This window comes from Abramis brama, assembly GCF_963993115.1.
Source record: "Abramis brama genome assembly, chromosome: 5".
Classification (NCBI taxonomy): Eukaryota; Metazoa; Chordata; class Actinopteri; order Cypriniformes; family Leuciscidae; genus Abramis; species Abramis brama.
This window is the reverse complement of record NC_139967.1, coordinates 37,614,052-37,629,753: the sequence shown is the minus strand read 5'-3', so window position 1 is coordinate 37,629,753 and position 15,702 is coordinate 37,614,052. Positions and strand designations below refer to the sequence as shown.

Here is a 15,702-nt window from a genome sequence, read left to right as displayed (position 1 = left end):
TTCATGTTACAAGAACAGCCTTTTTCCACCTTAGAAACATTGCTAAGCTACGTAACATGCTATCTGTTTCTGATGCAGAAAAGTTAGTTCATGCATTCATGACCTCGAGACTAGATTACTGTAATGCTTTATTAGCTGGTTGTCCTGCATCCTCAATAAACAAGCTACAGTTAGTCCAAAATGCAGCTGCTAGAGTTCTTACTAGGTCAAGGAAATATGATCATATAACACCAATTCTATCATCTCTACATTGGTTACCTATTGGTTACCTAGTTTTGTATCAATTACAAAGTATTACTAATGACCTATAAAGCCCTAAATGGTTTAGCTCCTGGGTATTTAACGGAACTTCTATCGCCCTACAATCCATCGCGCTCTTTAAGATCACTAAATTCGAGGCTTCTGGTCATTCCTAGGATATCTAAGTCCACTAAAGGAGGGAGGGCGTTTTCACATTTAGCTCCTAAACTGTGGAATGGCCTTCCTGATATTGTTCGAGGCTCAGACTCGCTGTCCCAGTTTAAAACTAGATTAAAGACGCATCTCTTTAGCCAAGCATTCACATAATACTTACCTTTTATACTACAGTTGAATCAGATTGAATGCATTAATATTATGAACAGCAGCTACGCTAATTATTTCCCATCTGCTTTTCTGTTGTTATCTCGGGACGCTAGTCCCAAGGTAAATACAGATTGTCAGCTCCAGTTTGTATCCAGCCTCGCATGGAAACTACAGATGCCCCAACACCCGTGCAGAGACGACTCGAAGCCTGTGAAGAGACGACTCGACGCTGGCGATATGTTTATGCCCTAAATTAATACATGATTAACTAACTGTATTTTTCTATGTTTTCTATGTTCTATTTGGGATCACGCTTGAGAGACCAATCCACTTCGAGTGTAAACTTAGCGAGCCAATGCACATTGGCATGCGATAATTGCACCAGCTGCTGTGCATCGCGGTAATGAGCAACAGGTGCGTCACATCTTTGTCTTTCGCTTCGGAGCCAGACGGTGAATGCTGTTCCTGCTCTGCAATCTTATCTGAGAGTGTTTTAACTTCAAAAAACGAGTCTGCTTCTTCAGGAGTACACCTCTTCAAGCTGGTGTTGGTGTTACAGCGCAGACAGCACTGGCCACGATCTCACAGAGAGCAAAACAGCTGTTTTCACAGCTCAGAATGTTGCGCCTTCAATGAGAATCTGAGTGCTCACATCAGGCTTGCACTATCATCCTGTTTGTGTAGCCGCATTCATCCCTGGGTGCTTCAGCACCAGAGAGAGCAGTTTCATGAAAGAGCATGTTTCTGAATGCAGTCACTTCCTGTCCTCATTTGACAACCACGATCACTGTTTCACATGCCTGGGCTTAAGTGTGTTGAGACTGCGTTCGTGGGTGGTTCATGGTTTCTCATGAAAGCATGACCACGTCAGCACGTTGTTTGTCTCCCCTTTCTCGTAAAGGCTTGAGCGTTTAGCGTGCCGTGTGTCGTCGAGCTGCCGGCTGATAGCGTGGGTTGTCATGGCAACCCAGCGCGCGTCATTCAGTGCTCTAGATACGCGGTCGAGACTCAAGTGCCTCAAACGAGGTGGAGTCCCATTGCCTATTCCCCGATGTAGTTCCTCTTCTGGTGGCCACCAGAAAAGGGCTACTTTGGCTAATAGCACTGTTGATCTGAGGGTTACAGTGAGGACGCGGAGTGGAGGGCCAGGCAGAGAATCTTTTGTTTAATCAAATTCTGGCTGGGGGGCCACATACAACGGGCAAGCAGTCTCGGGTCTGTAGACAGGGCCCCAACTGCATTGGCACATCAATTGCCTCAAGTTGCTTGCAGTACGCCTTGTGCTGGGCCACCTCAAGGGGCCGCTACACTGCAAGCATGTACTGGTCCATACGGACAGCACTGCGACCGTTGCTTAATCAACCGATAAGGTGGTCTACGCTCCTGTCGCATGTCGCAACTCGCCCGCCATCTCCTCCTATGGAGCCAGAAGCATCTGATGTTGCTTCGTGCCATTCACATCCCTGGCATGCTCAATCATGACAGCCTACGCTTCCGGGAGAATGGCGTCTCCATCCCCAGGCGGTCCAGCTGATATGGGACTTTTTCGGAACCACACAGGTAGATCTGTTGCCTCTCCAGACTCGTTGTTTTTCTCCCCATTCCAAGTTGTTTTGCTCCCTGTTCGAGGGGACCCTCGGCACGGATGCACTGGCGCACAGCTGACCCCGTTGCCTATGCAAGTATGCGTTTCCCCCAGTGAGCCTTCTTTCACAGACACTGTGCACTCCCTCAGGGAGGACGAGGAGCAGGTCTTGTTAGTTGCACCGTACTGGCCCAACCGGACCTGGTTCCCAGAACTCACGCTCCTCGCAACAGCCCCTCCCTGACCCATTCCTCTGAGGAAGGACCTACTTTCTCAGAGACGGGCACCCTATGGCACCCACGTCCAGACCTCTGGAAACTCCATGTCTGGTCCCTGGACAGGATGCAGAGGTTTTAGGTGATCTACCCCAGGCGGTAGTAGACACCATCACTTCCACTAGAGCCCCCTCAATGAGGCGCCTCTATGCACTGAAGCGGAACCTGTTCGTTGAGTGGTGTTCTTCCTTCCTGCAAGATGGGTTGGAGCAAAGGCTGTCTCCCTCCACCCTCAAAGTGTATGTTGCTGCACATCACGATACAGTTGAAGGTAAGTCGTTGGGAAAGCAAATCATCAGGTTCTTGAGGGGAGTGAGGAGACTGATTTTTTTAGAGTGCTGTACCCCCTGGTACCCCATCTCTTCCACTTAGACTGTAGTCACACCTTTTCCATCAAGGGACAATATTTGCCCCCCTTTAATCGATTTTTCCAGTTAATTTTTTACCTTTATAAATATCTCTATAAAATAAATAATGCTTTAAATAAAACAATGTTCAATAAATATGCAACTTTTAAATATTAAATTAAAATCGCCAGAAGGTGGAGGTAAGTCACTGTCTTTATGAGTGAGTCATCGAGTCATTTATTAATTCAGTAACGAAGCAAGTGGCTGTATTTATGAACATGTCATTGAATCTCACGATTCGTTCAAAGTCACAGATTCTTCAGCAGTGTAGAGAGAAAGCGCGTGCATGGTTGCCAGATACTATTGAAAAGACCGGGTAGAAAACGTGTTCTTTTAACAGAAAAGCTCTGACTAGGGTTTAAATTATTGAAATCTGGCAACCGTAAGCATGAATGCTCGTAAAAACAGTCAATGTGTTGTTGTCTCCTTTATTTGACAAAAACAAGTGGTTTTGGTCAAGGTTTTATTTTTTTAAACACATTTCAGTCTCGTCTTTTTTCGTCAACGATATTGAATGTGTTGATATAGTCACAGTTATCATATAATGACATGGGTGTCGTCTCTTATCGTCTTTGTCTTAGTCAGGGAAAAAAAGGTCGTCAACGAACATTTTTCGTCATAGTTTTCGTTAACGAAATTAACAATGCATTAAAGACAGTTATCCTGACTGGCTCTGGCAATACTCTGGCTTCCATCAAGAGGGTAGGGGACCTGCAAGATTTTTCGGTTGAAGAAACGTGCCTAGAATTTGTGCTAGCCAGCTCTCACGTTGTCCTGAGACCCAGGCCTGGATACGTGCCCAAGGTTTCTACCACTCCCTTCAGGGATCAGGTAGTGAACCTGCAAGTGCTGCCTTCAGAGGAGGCAGACCCAGCCCTGGCTTTTCTCTGTCCCGTCCGCTCCTTGCGGTTATACGTGGACAGAACGCAAAGCTTTAGGACCTCAGATCAGCTCTTTGTCTGTTACGGAGGCCAGCAGAAGGGAAAGGCTGTCTCCAAGCAGAGTTTAGCCCACTGGATAGTGGATGCTATGGTCTTGGCGTAGCAGTGGCGTACTTGCCCGTTCGGGTTGCAAGCACACTCAACTAGAAGTGTTGCTTCCTCCTGGGCGCTGGCTCAAGGCGCCTCGCTGACAGATATATGTAGAGCTGCAGGCTGGGTGACACTCAACATGTTCGCTAGATTCTATAGTCTCTGTGTAGAGCCGGTCTCTTCACGTGTACTCACCCCCAGTGGCCAGTAGCGTGAAGGACCCGTTCTTAGTTACAGCTTGCAATGCCACTCCTGCCCGCTGGGCCGGATACGTGAGTCTAATTGCTCCAGTAGTGTTCCCCAGAAATGGTTAACCCTGTTGAGTTCCTCTGTCACCCCTGCGGCAGTCAGACATTGTGGAGCGTCTGACACCAGGCCTACACTCGTGTGAACCTGTTCTAGGTGTCCATATGTAGCGGTCCCTGCGGCGACCCCATATGTGTATTCTTCCACAATCAGCTCCTCTGCGGACGAGCCTGTGTCTTTTCCTCGACAGAGTCCACTCTGTCGTCTCTGCTGGTGTTCTTTCCCCCCATAACTAGGCTGGAACCACCCCAGAGACTGCCATATGTTGCACTACCCTGCTCTGCTTGTCCATATGTGTAACCGCCACAGTACCTCCCTCCGGGGTAGGATGTGGCTTCTGCAGCGTCCCCTTCTCAAAGGACACGCTTTCCCAGCATTATACAATAAGTCACACTGCCTTGCGGAACAGCAGTGACTGACCTTCTCTGCTTAGAGCTCCTACATTCTGCCCAACACTGCGGTCAGGCCAGGAGACTCAAGCGGAACGCTGGAAGGGCCAGCAGCAGTGGCGTGTTGGTAGATATCCCCAATTCATCAGATCACCTCTTAAGTACGTAGAGAGTGACTGACAAAAGGGTCTCGGTTACGTATGGTAACCCTCGTTCCCAGAGGAGGGAACGGAGACGTACGTCCCGTTGCCACAGTTGCTGAGCTTCCTTCCGCTGTACAGCCGAGTCACAAGTCCGGCTTCTCAGCGGAAAAACAAAGATGCGATGCACCTGTTGCTCATTATATGTGACCCGCTCTGGCGAAATGAGTTGGAAGTCGCAACGTTCCATTTTAAGATATGGGCCGATTATCTGGAAAAACAATGAAATAATAATTTTTTTCTTTTTTGCTAATTTCAAAGAACAGACATTCAAAAATGCTGCTGGTCAGCAAGAGTGGCTAAGGCTAGTCAGTGATTTTTTTTGATCTGGAGACGTGTCATCCTCTGATGACAGCGACAGCGAAAGTGGCAGCCCTGTGGAAGAGGATCACGATGATGATGAAAACATTGAACAGCCTGTGACTGATGTCGGGGAAGTTAATAGGGTCATGTCTAGTTGTGAAGCAGTTAGTTGTGAGCGAGATGATGAGTTAGCAAAAATACGTGCATTTTGCTGTAAAGGGTGTAAATTCAACGATGGAGAGCCGTGTTTTCACTTTCTCTCTCTCTCACATACACACACACACAGACACACAGACAGACACACACACACACACACACATACCCTCTCTCTCAAGCAAAAATGTAGCACCTCTGTTCAATCTGTCTGATTTTAGTAAATTTTTGTAAAAGTGCCTTTTAAATTATTTATTCAAATAAAATCTTTAAAATAATTTGAGCTTCAGCCTGGTTTAATAGCATATATAAATGCTATTAAATCAGGCTGAAGCTCAAATGATTTTAAACAAAAAACGGACAAAAAACTTTAAAAGCGATTTTCTCAGGTTTTCAATTGGAAAAAGAGGGCAGACGACCATAATTCAAATGTGTATATCTTTACAACCATTCAATGTATGACTTTCAATGACTTTGACTAGGATATCATTTGAAAGCTTATGGTCTCCTATTTCCATTAATACCCAAATCTCAATTTTGAAATTTGGGTCACTGTGACTCATTTTGCTGGATCAGGTCACATATGCTTACGCCGCGATGCACAGCAGCTGGTGCAATTATCGCATGCCCATGTGCATTGGCTCGTTTAGTTTACACTCGAAGTGGAATGGTCTCTCAAGTGAGATCCCCAATTCATCAGATCACCTCTGATGTATGTCTCCGTTCCCTCCTCGGGGAACGAGGATTACCATACGTAACCGAGATGTTCTTTTTTATTAGCTAACTGTTATACCTCTCGTCTATTAATAATGGTTTCACAGCCAAATTTAAAGACCTTCAACTTACCAGCAAGTGTTGACAGAAATGCGTGCTACATCCCTGCAGTGTTGCGTTTCACTCTGCCTCTGTTTGTTTCCATTGACAATGGGCTCAAATAAGCTCAGTAAAGTTGATTCAACTTAAAATTCAATAGAATGAGAAAAATCACGCAAATCGTGCACCTAACTCAAAAAATAGAGAGACTACTATAGAAAAATGGTAATGTTTATGTTTAGTGTAGGCTACTTAATTGATTTGGATTAAAACAATTTCAAGGATAAGAAGGTTCGGTTCACTTTCAAATGTCTGGGAAGAAGTGCAATTTGAAATTGGGGACATATGCTTAAAACTTGCAAACTACTAACCCTTGTGGTAGATTTTTCCCTAAACCTAACTATCTGGGTCTCGTCTACAAATCGACGTCCCCTGGGTCTCGTCTACAAATCGACGTCCCCATTCAATAATAGTCACCTAACTAACTTGTTCCCCTAAACTAGCTTCCTTCCTAAATTAGCTTCCTGCGCAAGAATAAATCGACAAACAGACCTGCAAATGTCCTTTAAATGCTTTAATCATGGCCAGGAGATCTTCCCGAGCAGTTCTCAGGGAATCTCTCCCAAGAAGCAAGGCCGGAGGATCTCAGAGACAAATTCCATTGAGAATCCCACCGTAAAACACGGATACAACAGTTTTTATAGAATCGAGAAAACAAATAAGACTAACATGTCACCTTCAATATGATTGGTTCAATTGGTTCAAAAGCCCCAACCTTTTTTCCTCTGTCACTGGCACAAGCAAACTCTGATTTTGTGATTACTTATCACAAGGTTTTGAGAACTAGTCATCTGTCTAGTTTCACTTCCCTTTTCTGTTATTTATACACACATACACTCAAAGTCACAAGTTTTCCCCAAAGAGTTTGGACACATTAAAAGCATATGAATGTTATTCCTGCAAGAAAAACAAATGTTAGTTGATTAATTAAAGTTGATTAATTTAAAATCCATCACACCCTTTATGGTATGGCAACAATTAATTTCTACCCATTTCCTTGTTATTCAGAAGAAAAAAAAAACATATTTCACTATGGGAATTAAAAGGGCAAGCCTTAAGGTAGCCAATGATGTGCTGGTTTTAAGTCAAATAGTAGCATCAACAGCTCTTGCATGTAATGATAGTGAGGATGAGTTAGCCAAATGATTGGGAATGATAGGAATTGAATGATAGGGATCTACTTATTTTTGGTTTGCATGAGTTCCAAGTATATACATCTATCAATTAAAGTAAAAAAAGAAGAAAAGAAATGTGCACTTAAATAGAAAAGAAAATCATAATTTTATAGAAAAATATTTTTGATATGTATGATTGAAGCTATTTCATGTAATAAAAACTTATTTGAAAAAATATGTCATGGTTAGAACATAATGAATACCACAGAGGGCTAATTACAACAAAAACAGTACTTGCAAGAGATTAATTATCACTAAATGTATTTTAAAGATGTCAAAATGAGTTTGCATTGAACAGTGGCACAAAAAAATATTTTCATACAATTTAGTTTTTCTTATTTTTTCAAATCTTTTATTTTAACACTGAATATATTGCATTAAAAGACACAAACCAAAAATATACACTAAGTATTCCTAGTGACATTAACTAAACTTGTCAGTTGTCTTAATGTTTTTTAAGGTGCTTCCTGTGCTAGATTATCCAGAGCTATTCCATGAAAGCGGAGAAAATGCCAGCCCTCTTTAGCTGTGAGGTCCTCTGCACCTTTAGCTAAATAAAAGTCTAAAGAGGGCTTGTTCCAATCCAGTACAGATAACTGTAAACGTACACAATGCTGCTCTTTGGCCACCTATACAGTAAAAAACAAAACTGCATTTACTCTTTTACATTAAAAACACAATGCTCAATCACTGAGACAACAAAGTTTGTTTAACCACAAAATATGTACGATAAAATGTAATACCATGATGCAAAAAGTTATCCAGAAAATACATAAATAAATATTAAAATATTTTTAAAAACTCACTTTGGCAACAGTTGCCATTAAAGCCTTTCCAATGCCTTTACCTGTATCATAACCAGAGATGAGTGTCAACACACAGTTCTGCATTTTGGATCAAACTCTGGGTTTACTTAGAATATATACACACCTCTGTACTCTGGCATCACATACAGATCCTCCATATACACAGTCCTTCCTTTCCAGGTGCTGTACGTATAGAAGAAGAGAGCATAGCCAACCTTAGTCTGTCCTGTGGAAAGCCGGCTACAGTAAGACTATATATACTTGTGAAGACTATATAAAAAAATAAAGTCCTAAAATGTCATTGTACTCCACTCACTCTGTGGGGAGGGGGGGGTGGGGAGGGGGGGGGGGGGGGGGGAGGGGGGGTTGCGACTTTTGAGCTTTGTCATAGCAACAAAGATTAATTATTACAGTGTAATGCATCCTGATTAAAAAAAAATATATATTTATGCTTTTACTATTCTTTTGTCTATGCTCTCATTATTCTTTAATCCCTCCCTGCTCTAGCTTGTACTATTTTGAACGATGACTGAAACTTTGTATTACTGGCACTTCTCGTGTTTATTACCTTCTTATGATTAATTGCTTGTTGTACTTGTCCTCAACTGTAAGTCGCTGCTAAATTAATAAATGTAAATGTGATGAGAGATCTTTGTCTAAATTTAATACAACTGAAATATCTATTGATAAAATAACATAAACATATAAACTACATTTAATGTAATAGGTTATATCAGGTAAACCAAATATTTTAAGTAATTGTTTTCCATATATTCCTACCCTGTTTTCTCTGAACATTATGTCATTTTGGTCTTTTAGGAGTCATTATTACCATCTTTAGACATGTGCTCCTCAGGTACCTCAGCTACAAGACACTGGTAAAAAGGATTGGGGCCAAATCCATCCCTCTCCAACTCTAACAGAAAACAAAGAAAACCAGTAGAACCAGACTTTAATAAGTAAGTAACATGTGGCTTCATTTTGGCTGTAATAACAATAAAATAATGGGTCAGCTTTTTGAAAATAACCTTTATGGGATATCTTCACTTGGTCAGGCATCTTTTCATAAACAGCCAATTCCTACAATAAAACATATACAGATAATCGCAACTCATTCTGCATTTAACAATCATTGGGTGCGTATCAATCAGCTCCCTCATTCAGTATTCAGGGCACTTATCATGTATGTCGGCCATGTCGGTCTGTTGGCTGTCTCAATCGTAAAATCACGAGTCAGGAAAAATGTGTTTCAACAAGCTTCAATAGTTAACATAATTTTATTTATAAGTGACATTTTAGCCTTAGTATAGACCCTTAAAGTATCTACAGCTATTTGTTATAGTCTATGGTCTACAGTGCCTAACACATTATTTTGTGGTTGTGTATTTCATTCATATTAATTTATAATGATTGCATTCAAGTGGCCTTATATTTAGAATCTTTAGTATCTGATTTTACTTTTAAAAGACATTTAATCATACAAGTATACCAGTCAAGTCAAGTCAAATATACCAGTCAAGTCACCTTTATTTTATATTTTATACTTTTTACAATACTGGTTGTTTACTGGTTGCAGCTTTACAGTAAGAACAGGAAATTAATGCAACAAAAATTGTTTTGGCTGTACAGGAAAGTCAAGAAAGTCATTGTCCAGTTTAAGTAAGTTGTGTTGATTCATTTCCTTTGTAAAAATCATTAGTAAATGCATTCAGTATATTGTATTGTATACACTATTCATATATTGTGTATATTGTATACTATTCATAATTTAGTTTTCAGCCATTTTAAGATTTAAGATACCAAAATATAGTATGTATTATTTGACTGAAAATGAATTAAAATGAAATAGGTTTTATAGGTATTGATACATGCCATGAATTTATCAAATTATTTTAAAAGGAAATTATGCACTTGGACACAAAATACATGCATGTTGTGCAATAACAAGCCAAGTAGGCTATTTATCATAATGTAGCCTACTTCAAATAAAATTTTAAATAAATCCAGGAAGATATTGCTGTTGTTCATAAATACCAGTTGTAATGTACTGAGGACGTTGTCACCGGAAATAGAATCACTAGTAAGCCAGGGTCCTTACCAATGCCCGAATTCGTGTAGGCCTACACAATTCGTGATAGGTCTACTGATTCACGACCCACGTCTTTTAAACACACACGTAACAAACTGTGCATGGTGTTTGCTCACCATAATCATGCGTTCTATATCTTTGCAGTCTTCAGGTTTGGCTGGACGTATTGTAAACTTCATTTTGCACAAGGCAAACAGCGTTTTCTGATTTCCTGCACCACCTTTGACCAGTGACTAAAAAGCCGACTGAAGGCTACACGCGTCCGTCCACCAGAGAGCAGCGAGACGTATGTAAAATGTGTTCAAGAGCGTCATATATCACAAAAACTGCGCAGCCTCTATTATATTGGCAACCCATGTTCGAATCACATGCTTTATTGTCTTAATTTTCATACTTCATTTGATTGAATACAAGAAATAAATTAAAGAAGTTGGCTTAAGTTAGACAGAAAGAATAGAAAGAATTCCGCCAGTTTCTAGATTTCTTCTCCTACAAAAATAATACATTAATTGATTGCATTAAAACTGGGGACACCTGATAGATAGATAGATAGATAGATAGATAGATAGATAGATAGATAGATAGATAGATAGATAGATAGATAGATAGATAGATAGATAGATAGATAGATAGATAAAAAATACAGTAATAGTATTGATTCAACATTACAAAGTGATATTTTATCAACATCACTTTTGCACCCTCAGTTAATGTTGAAACTGTTGAACAAAAAATCAATAGTAATGCTACTGAATCAACATTACACTATGATTGATTCTACATCACCGATGCTGAATCAATACTGAAATTAACAAAAATAATCAATGGTAATATTGAATCAACGTTACACTAAGATGTTAAGATGTTGAATCTACATCACTGCTGTGTCGAATCAACTCTGAAATTAACAAAAATAATCAATGGTAATTTTGTTGAATCAACGTTACACTATGATGATGAATCTACATCACTGCTGTTGAATTAACACTGAAATTAACAAAAATAATCAATGGTAATATTGTTGAATCAACGTTACACTATGATGATGAATCTACATCACTGCTGTTGAATCAACACTGAAATTAACAGAAATAAATCGATGGTATTGTTGAATCAACGTTACACTATGATGATGAATCTACATCACTGCTGTTGAATTAACACTGAAATTAACAGAAATAATCTTTGGTATGGTTTGATCAATATTACAATGTGATGTTGATTCTAAATACATTTTGTTGAAACACTGAAAATACAACTGAAAATTAATGTCAAACAATGTTGCCATCTGATATACCAAGTTAATGTTGAAACAACATTAATATTTCAACTACACTTCAATGATGTGTCAACAAATTCCTGACCATTTAAAAAGTTGGCAAAAACATTTTAAAATATAAATGACAATTCCAGCAGTTGAGTCAATTTATTTTATTCAATCAATCAATGACGAAAATATATTAAAATATCATTCTTTAAAAAAAGAAAGGGGGAGAAATTGGACAAAAGCATTTCAACCTTTAAAAATAAAATTGGTTTTTAAAAATCTGTCTTTCTTCAGACTACTGACTCTTTTCCTTTGGGTTCTCTGAAATCTGAAAAAGAAAGCATGATGTTAATCAAGAACAAGTCAATTCATTTGCCACATTCAAGAATGTTAATCTACTAAACACAATATGATTCACTTTTTAAAAAAAGTTGCTGAACACAAAATATTCTAACTACGATTAAAATATCGTTAAATTCTGTTATTTGAAAGCACTATGGCAGGGGTGTCCGATTTTATCTCCAGCCCTAATTAAACACACCTGAGGCAGCTATTCAAGGTCATTAGGATCAATGAAAACTTCCAGGCAGGTGTTGGAGCTAAACTCTTCATGAAGAGGAACAAACACCGCTGAGCTATAGCCATTAACTATGGCCCTGTTTACACGAGAACGCTCGCGGGTGAAAACGTAAAAATATTTTATCAGATGTGCCTTTCGTTTAGACGGCGACGGCGTTTTCGGGGCTTAAAAACGCAAAAAAGTGAAACCACCCTCCAGAGTGGAAATCTTAAAAACGCTCCACCGTCGCGTTTCCGTATAAATGGTAAAAACGCAAACGTTTGCTAGACAGTGAAGGCACCGATCAGTGCTTCACATTGCCACCTAGCCGCCTGGAGTGCATACTACATTGAATTTCATACACTTTTGCGTCACCATATGCACGCAGATTTCCCCCCGATAACGCTCGTCTAAACGCAGAATAAAAAGTGATCACTTTTGCGTTTTCTCTTCAGATCGTTTCCGTGTAAACGTAGCCTATATCTCAGTTCATTTTCTGTGAAACTACATAGCATTCAAGTAACAAGTTTATCTTGTAGAATAAAAGAGCTTAGATTTTTTCAATGAAAATTTCTCTAAAGGGATGGTTCAGCCTGAAATGAAAATTCTATCATCATTTACTCACCCTCAAGTTGTTCCAAACCTGTATGAGTTTCTTTCTTCTGTTGAACACAAAAGATGATATTTTAAAGAATGTTGGTAACCAGAAAGTTGACGGTGGCCATTGATTTCCATAGTAGAAAATAAATACCATGGAAGTCAATGGCTACCATCAACTGTCTGGATGCCAACATTCTTCATTCTATCTTCTTTTGTGTGCAGCAGAAGAAAGAAATTCATACAGGTTTGGAAGAACTTGAGGGTGAATAAATGATGACAGAATTTTCATTTCGGGCTGAACTATCCCTTTGAAGCTGCAGATTCACCTTATGTAGACCTTAATCTCTTTAAATATCACAAAATAGCCATGTCAGTCACTTTCTTAATAAACACAAGATGTTTTTTGTTATTGTGTTTCAGTGGAAACAAGCTAAACTGAATGGAAATCAGTTACATTTCTCAAATTTAAGTTCTGTATTTTACACTTAAAGCCCTGTTTTCAGATCGTTTCTGATGAAATAGAACGGTTAAAATTGAAATTTGGACATGCTGCTGGCCTGAGAATTTTCAGTTTCTGTGGTAGCACCCCCCCACCTCCACAATGTTGCATAGGTGCACTGGAACAATCCTTCCTAAAACGCATTAAACTTTCGTTTACAAAGACGTGAAACTCACCGAGTGGTCAGGGGTGTTCACTGATATGCTCACACAAAAATCGCTGCAAAAGATGCTTTCCAACAGGTTTTATCGTAGTTTTTGTCCAACTCCATTGACTTGTATTGGATGTGCTGTGAGGTACGGTATTACTCCGCCGCCGGAAACGGAAATGGGGTTGTTTGTGGGCTGGAGTGTCTATTATTCAAGCTCTCAACGGAAGAATGTACGGATGTGAGGCGTTTGGAAAAATAGGTCCACAGTTTTACAACGAATGGTAAAACACCTGTTGGAAAGCATCTTTTGCAGCGATTTTTGTGTGAGCATATTAGTGAACACCCCTGACCACTCGGTGAGTTTCACGTCTTTGTAAACGAAAGTTTAATGCGTTTTAGGAAGGATTGTTCCAGTGCACCTATGCAGCCATTGTGGAGGTGGGGGGGTGCTACCACAGAAACTGAAAATTCTCGGGCCAGCAGCATGTGTCCAAATTTCAATCTTAACCGTTCTATTTCATCAGAAACGATCTGAAAACTAGGGCTTTAAGTGTAAAATACCGAATTTGTCCTTTAATACAGATTCAGGAATATGAATGATTACCTGATTAAGTAGTGATAAGGCACAGGATATCATCAAGTCCCAGGTCAGGTGATTATGCTGTCGACAACAACTCGGTGTATAATCAATGTCAGCATTATCAGGAGGGTGCTGCTTTTTTTTTTTTTTTTAACTGTCCATCTTCGCCGGCCTTCATTCCTACTAAAGGAGCAATGTGCTCTGCATGCAAGCACTGACGGATGCAAGACATGGGCTATGTTTGCAGTGTAACTTTCTTGCTCATGTTCATGTTTCCTGCACTTCAAGAAATGTGTTAAATGACGTTAGAACTTTATTCAGGAAACTAACACAATGCTAAATCATAAATCAGATGCATGTGCAATAACATTACGATGTCGAACAATCGATTTAAATAGTACATTGGATTCAATTTGTCGTTTAATGAGGTCTAATGTTGTTAGTGGTGAGAATTTTCACGTGAATAAATACATAGATCTGACTCTTTTAACTGGAGATGTTTTATTTATTTGTATTGGTACATTCGTGCCGCGAGATGTTTCAAAAGTGGTGGGGACAATATCGACATTAGCAAAAAATGGTGGGGACATGTCCCACCCGTCAATTACGCCTGGATGGATGGATGGATGGATATGAAGAGTTCAGATGCAAAAGCCTCTAAGTGCCATCTGAAATTTTCTTCTAGAATGATCATTTTTATCAAGCTTGTATATTTAAGTTCAGTAATTTCACTTAAATGACAATTAATAGGTAATTTTCATTGCCATTTAAGTGAATTTACTGAACTTATATATACGAGCTTGATAAAAATGATCATTCTAGAAGAAAATTTCAGATGGCACTTAAGAGGCTTTTGCATCTGAACTCTTCATATGTTTATTTACTTTAACCTTATTTAGTCATTTGATTTGTGGCATCACTGTGTCATATGACAGTGAAATCATCTGTAAAGGACAGAGTCCTGGGTTGTAGGCACACAATCACGCTAAAGTTAAATATTACGTTTTTGTTAGAGTAAATATGCTAAGTGATTTGAATGTTCAAAAAGAACAGACAGCACTGAGCAATAAGAGGGGAATAATATAGGTGAATATCTACCCAAATCCAAGTTTCTTTTTGACACAATAATGATTAGGCTATAGCTTTTTAATAACATTTTGCATTCCATGGAAGAAAGAAAATCTTTCTTTGAAATCCTTGAAATCCTTCAAAAAGAGTTTGAAGGAACATTAATGACATCGGTAAAAGGCCTATTCATAAATGGGTGAACTATTGGCTACGTTGGTAGGCTATATCCTGGCTGTCATAGACCGTTTTAATCTAACTGAGTATAGGCAATTCAGAAAATGTGATTCAACTGACTTCAGCTGAATAATGACACTAATGTCTTTTTTAATTTATTTACAGCAGGATTGAATTCTGTTTGCACCATGATCTTGTTCCTGTTTATCACTGTAAAGCTGCTTTGAAACAATCTGTATAAAACCCTATATGTAAATAAAGGCGACTTGACAATTCGCAGAATACGATTTTTTTTTCCATGATCAACGGTAATGTAGAATTGAAAATAATCCAAGATATTTGAAACAAACAAAGACATTTGCTTTACTGTTTTTCTACCCCCTCTTTCTACCACAAGGACCATTTGGAGTTCCCAAAGACACAGATAGTGATCAAGGCCTGTAGGCCAATATGTGTGTACTTTGGGGGACTATAAATTGTCACACCTTTAGTACGGTGGGGGAAGTGTAATTATCTGATTGGACAATTATCTGACAGTTTAAATGTCTCGCATCTGGGTTTTAGTCACATGGTCAGGAAAGGATCAAAGAAGATTGAAACTGTTGCTCTGTCTTTTTATGCTCTGGCTCTCTTCTTCTCTGGGTCCCT

At 39.4% G+C, this 15,702-nt stretch overlaps 1 protein-coding gene across 2 annotated transcripts; it reads right to left on the bottom strand.

Annotated features, from left to right (window-relative positions):
* Positions 1–6,586: 6,586 nt before the first annotated feature.
* sat2b (spermidine/spermine N1-acetyltransferase family member 2b) lies at positions 6,587–10,471 on the bottom strand. Of its 2 annotated transcripts, none has more exons than XM_084114969.1 (6): positions 10,273–10,471; positions 9,097–9,147; positions 8,900–9,005; positions 8,192–8,293; positions 8,068–8,108; positions 6,587–7,890 (listed from the first exon to the last, which is right to left on the bottom strand). In XM_084114969.1, the coding sequence occupies exons 1-6, from the start codon at positions 10,333–10,335 to the stop codon at positions 7,717–7,719; spliced, it is 537 nt and encodes a 178-aa protein (XP_083971095.1). In that variant the 5' UTR covers positions 10,336–10,471; the 3' UTR covers positions 6,587–7,716. The 2 variants fall into 2 exon arrangements, with proteins under 2 accessions (XP_083971095.1, XP_083971096.1); XM_084114970.1 differs by having other exon boundaries at positions 8,900–8,983; positions 9,096–9,147; positions 10,273–10,464.
* Between the last annotated feature and the right edge of the window lie 5,231 nt (positions 10,472–15,702).

Coding starts and splice junctions, on each gene's coding strand:
- sat2b (XM_084114969.1), bottom strand. CDS start 10,335: ATGAAGTTTACAATACGTCCAGCCAAACCTGAAGACTGCAAAGATATA. Junction 8,109..8,191: donor TGTGATGCCAGAGTACAGAG/GTGTGTATATAT, acceptor GTTATGATACAG/GTAAAGGCATTGGAAAGGCT. Junction 7,891..8,067: donor TAATGGCAACTGTTGCCAAA/GTGAGTTTTTAA, acceptor TTTACTGTATAG/GTGGCCAAAGAGCAGCATTG.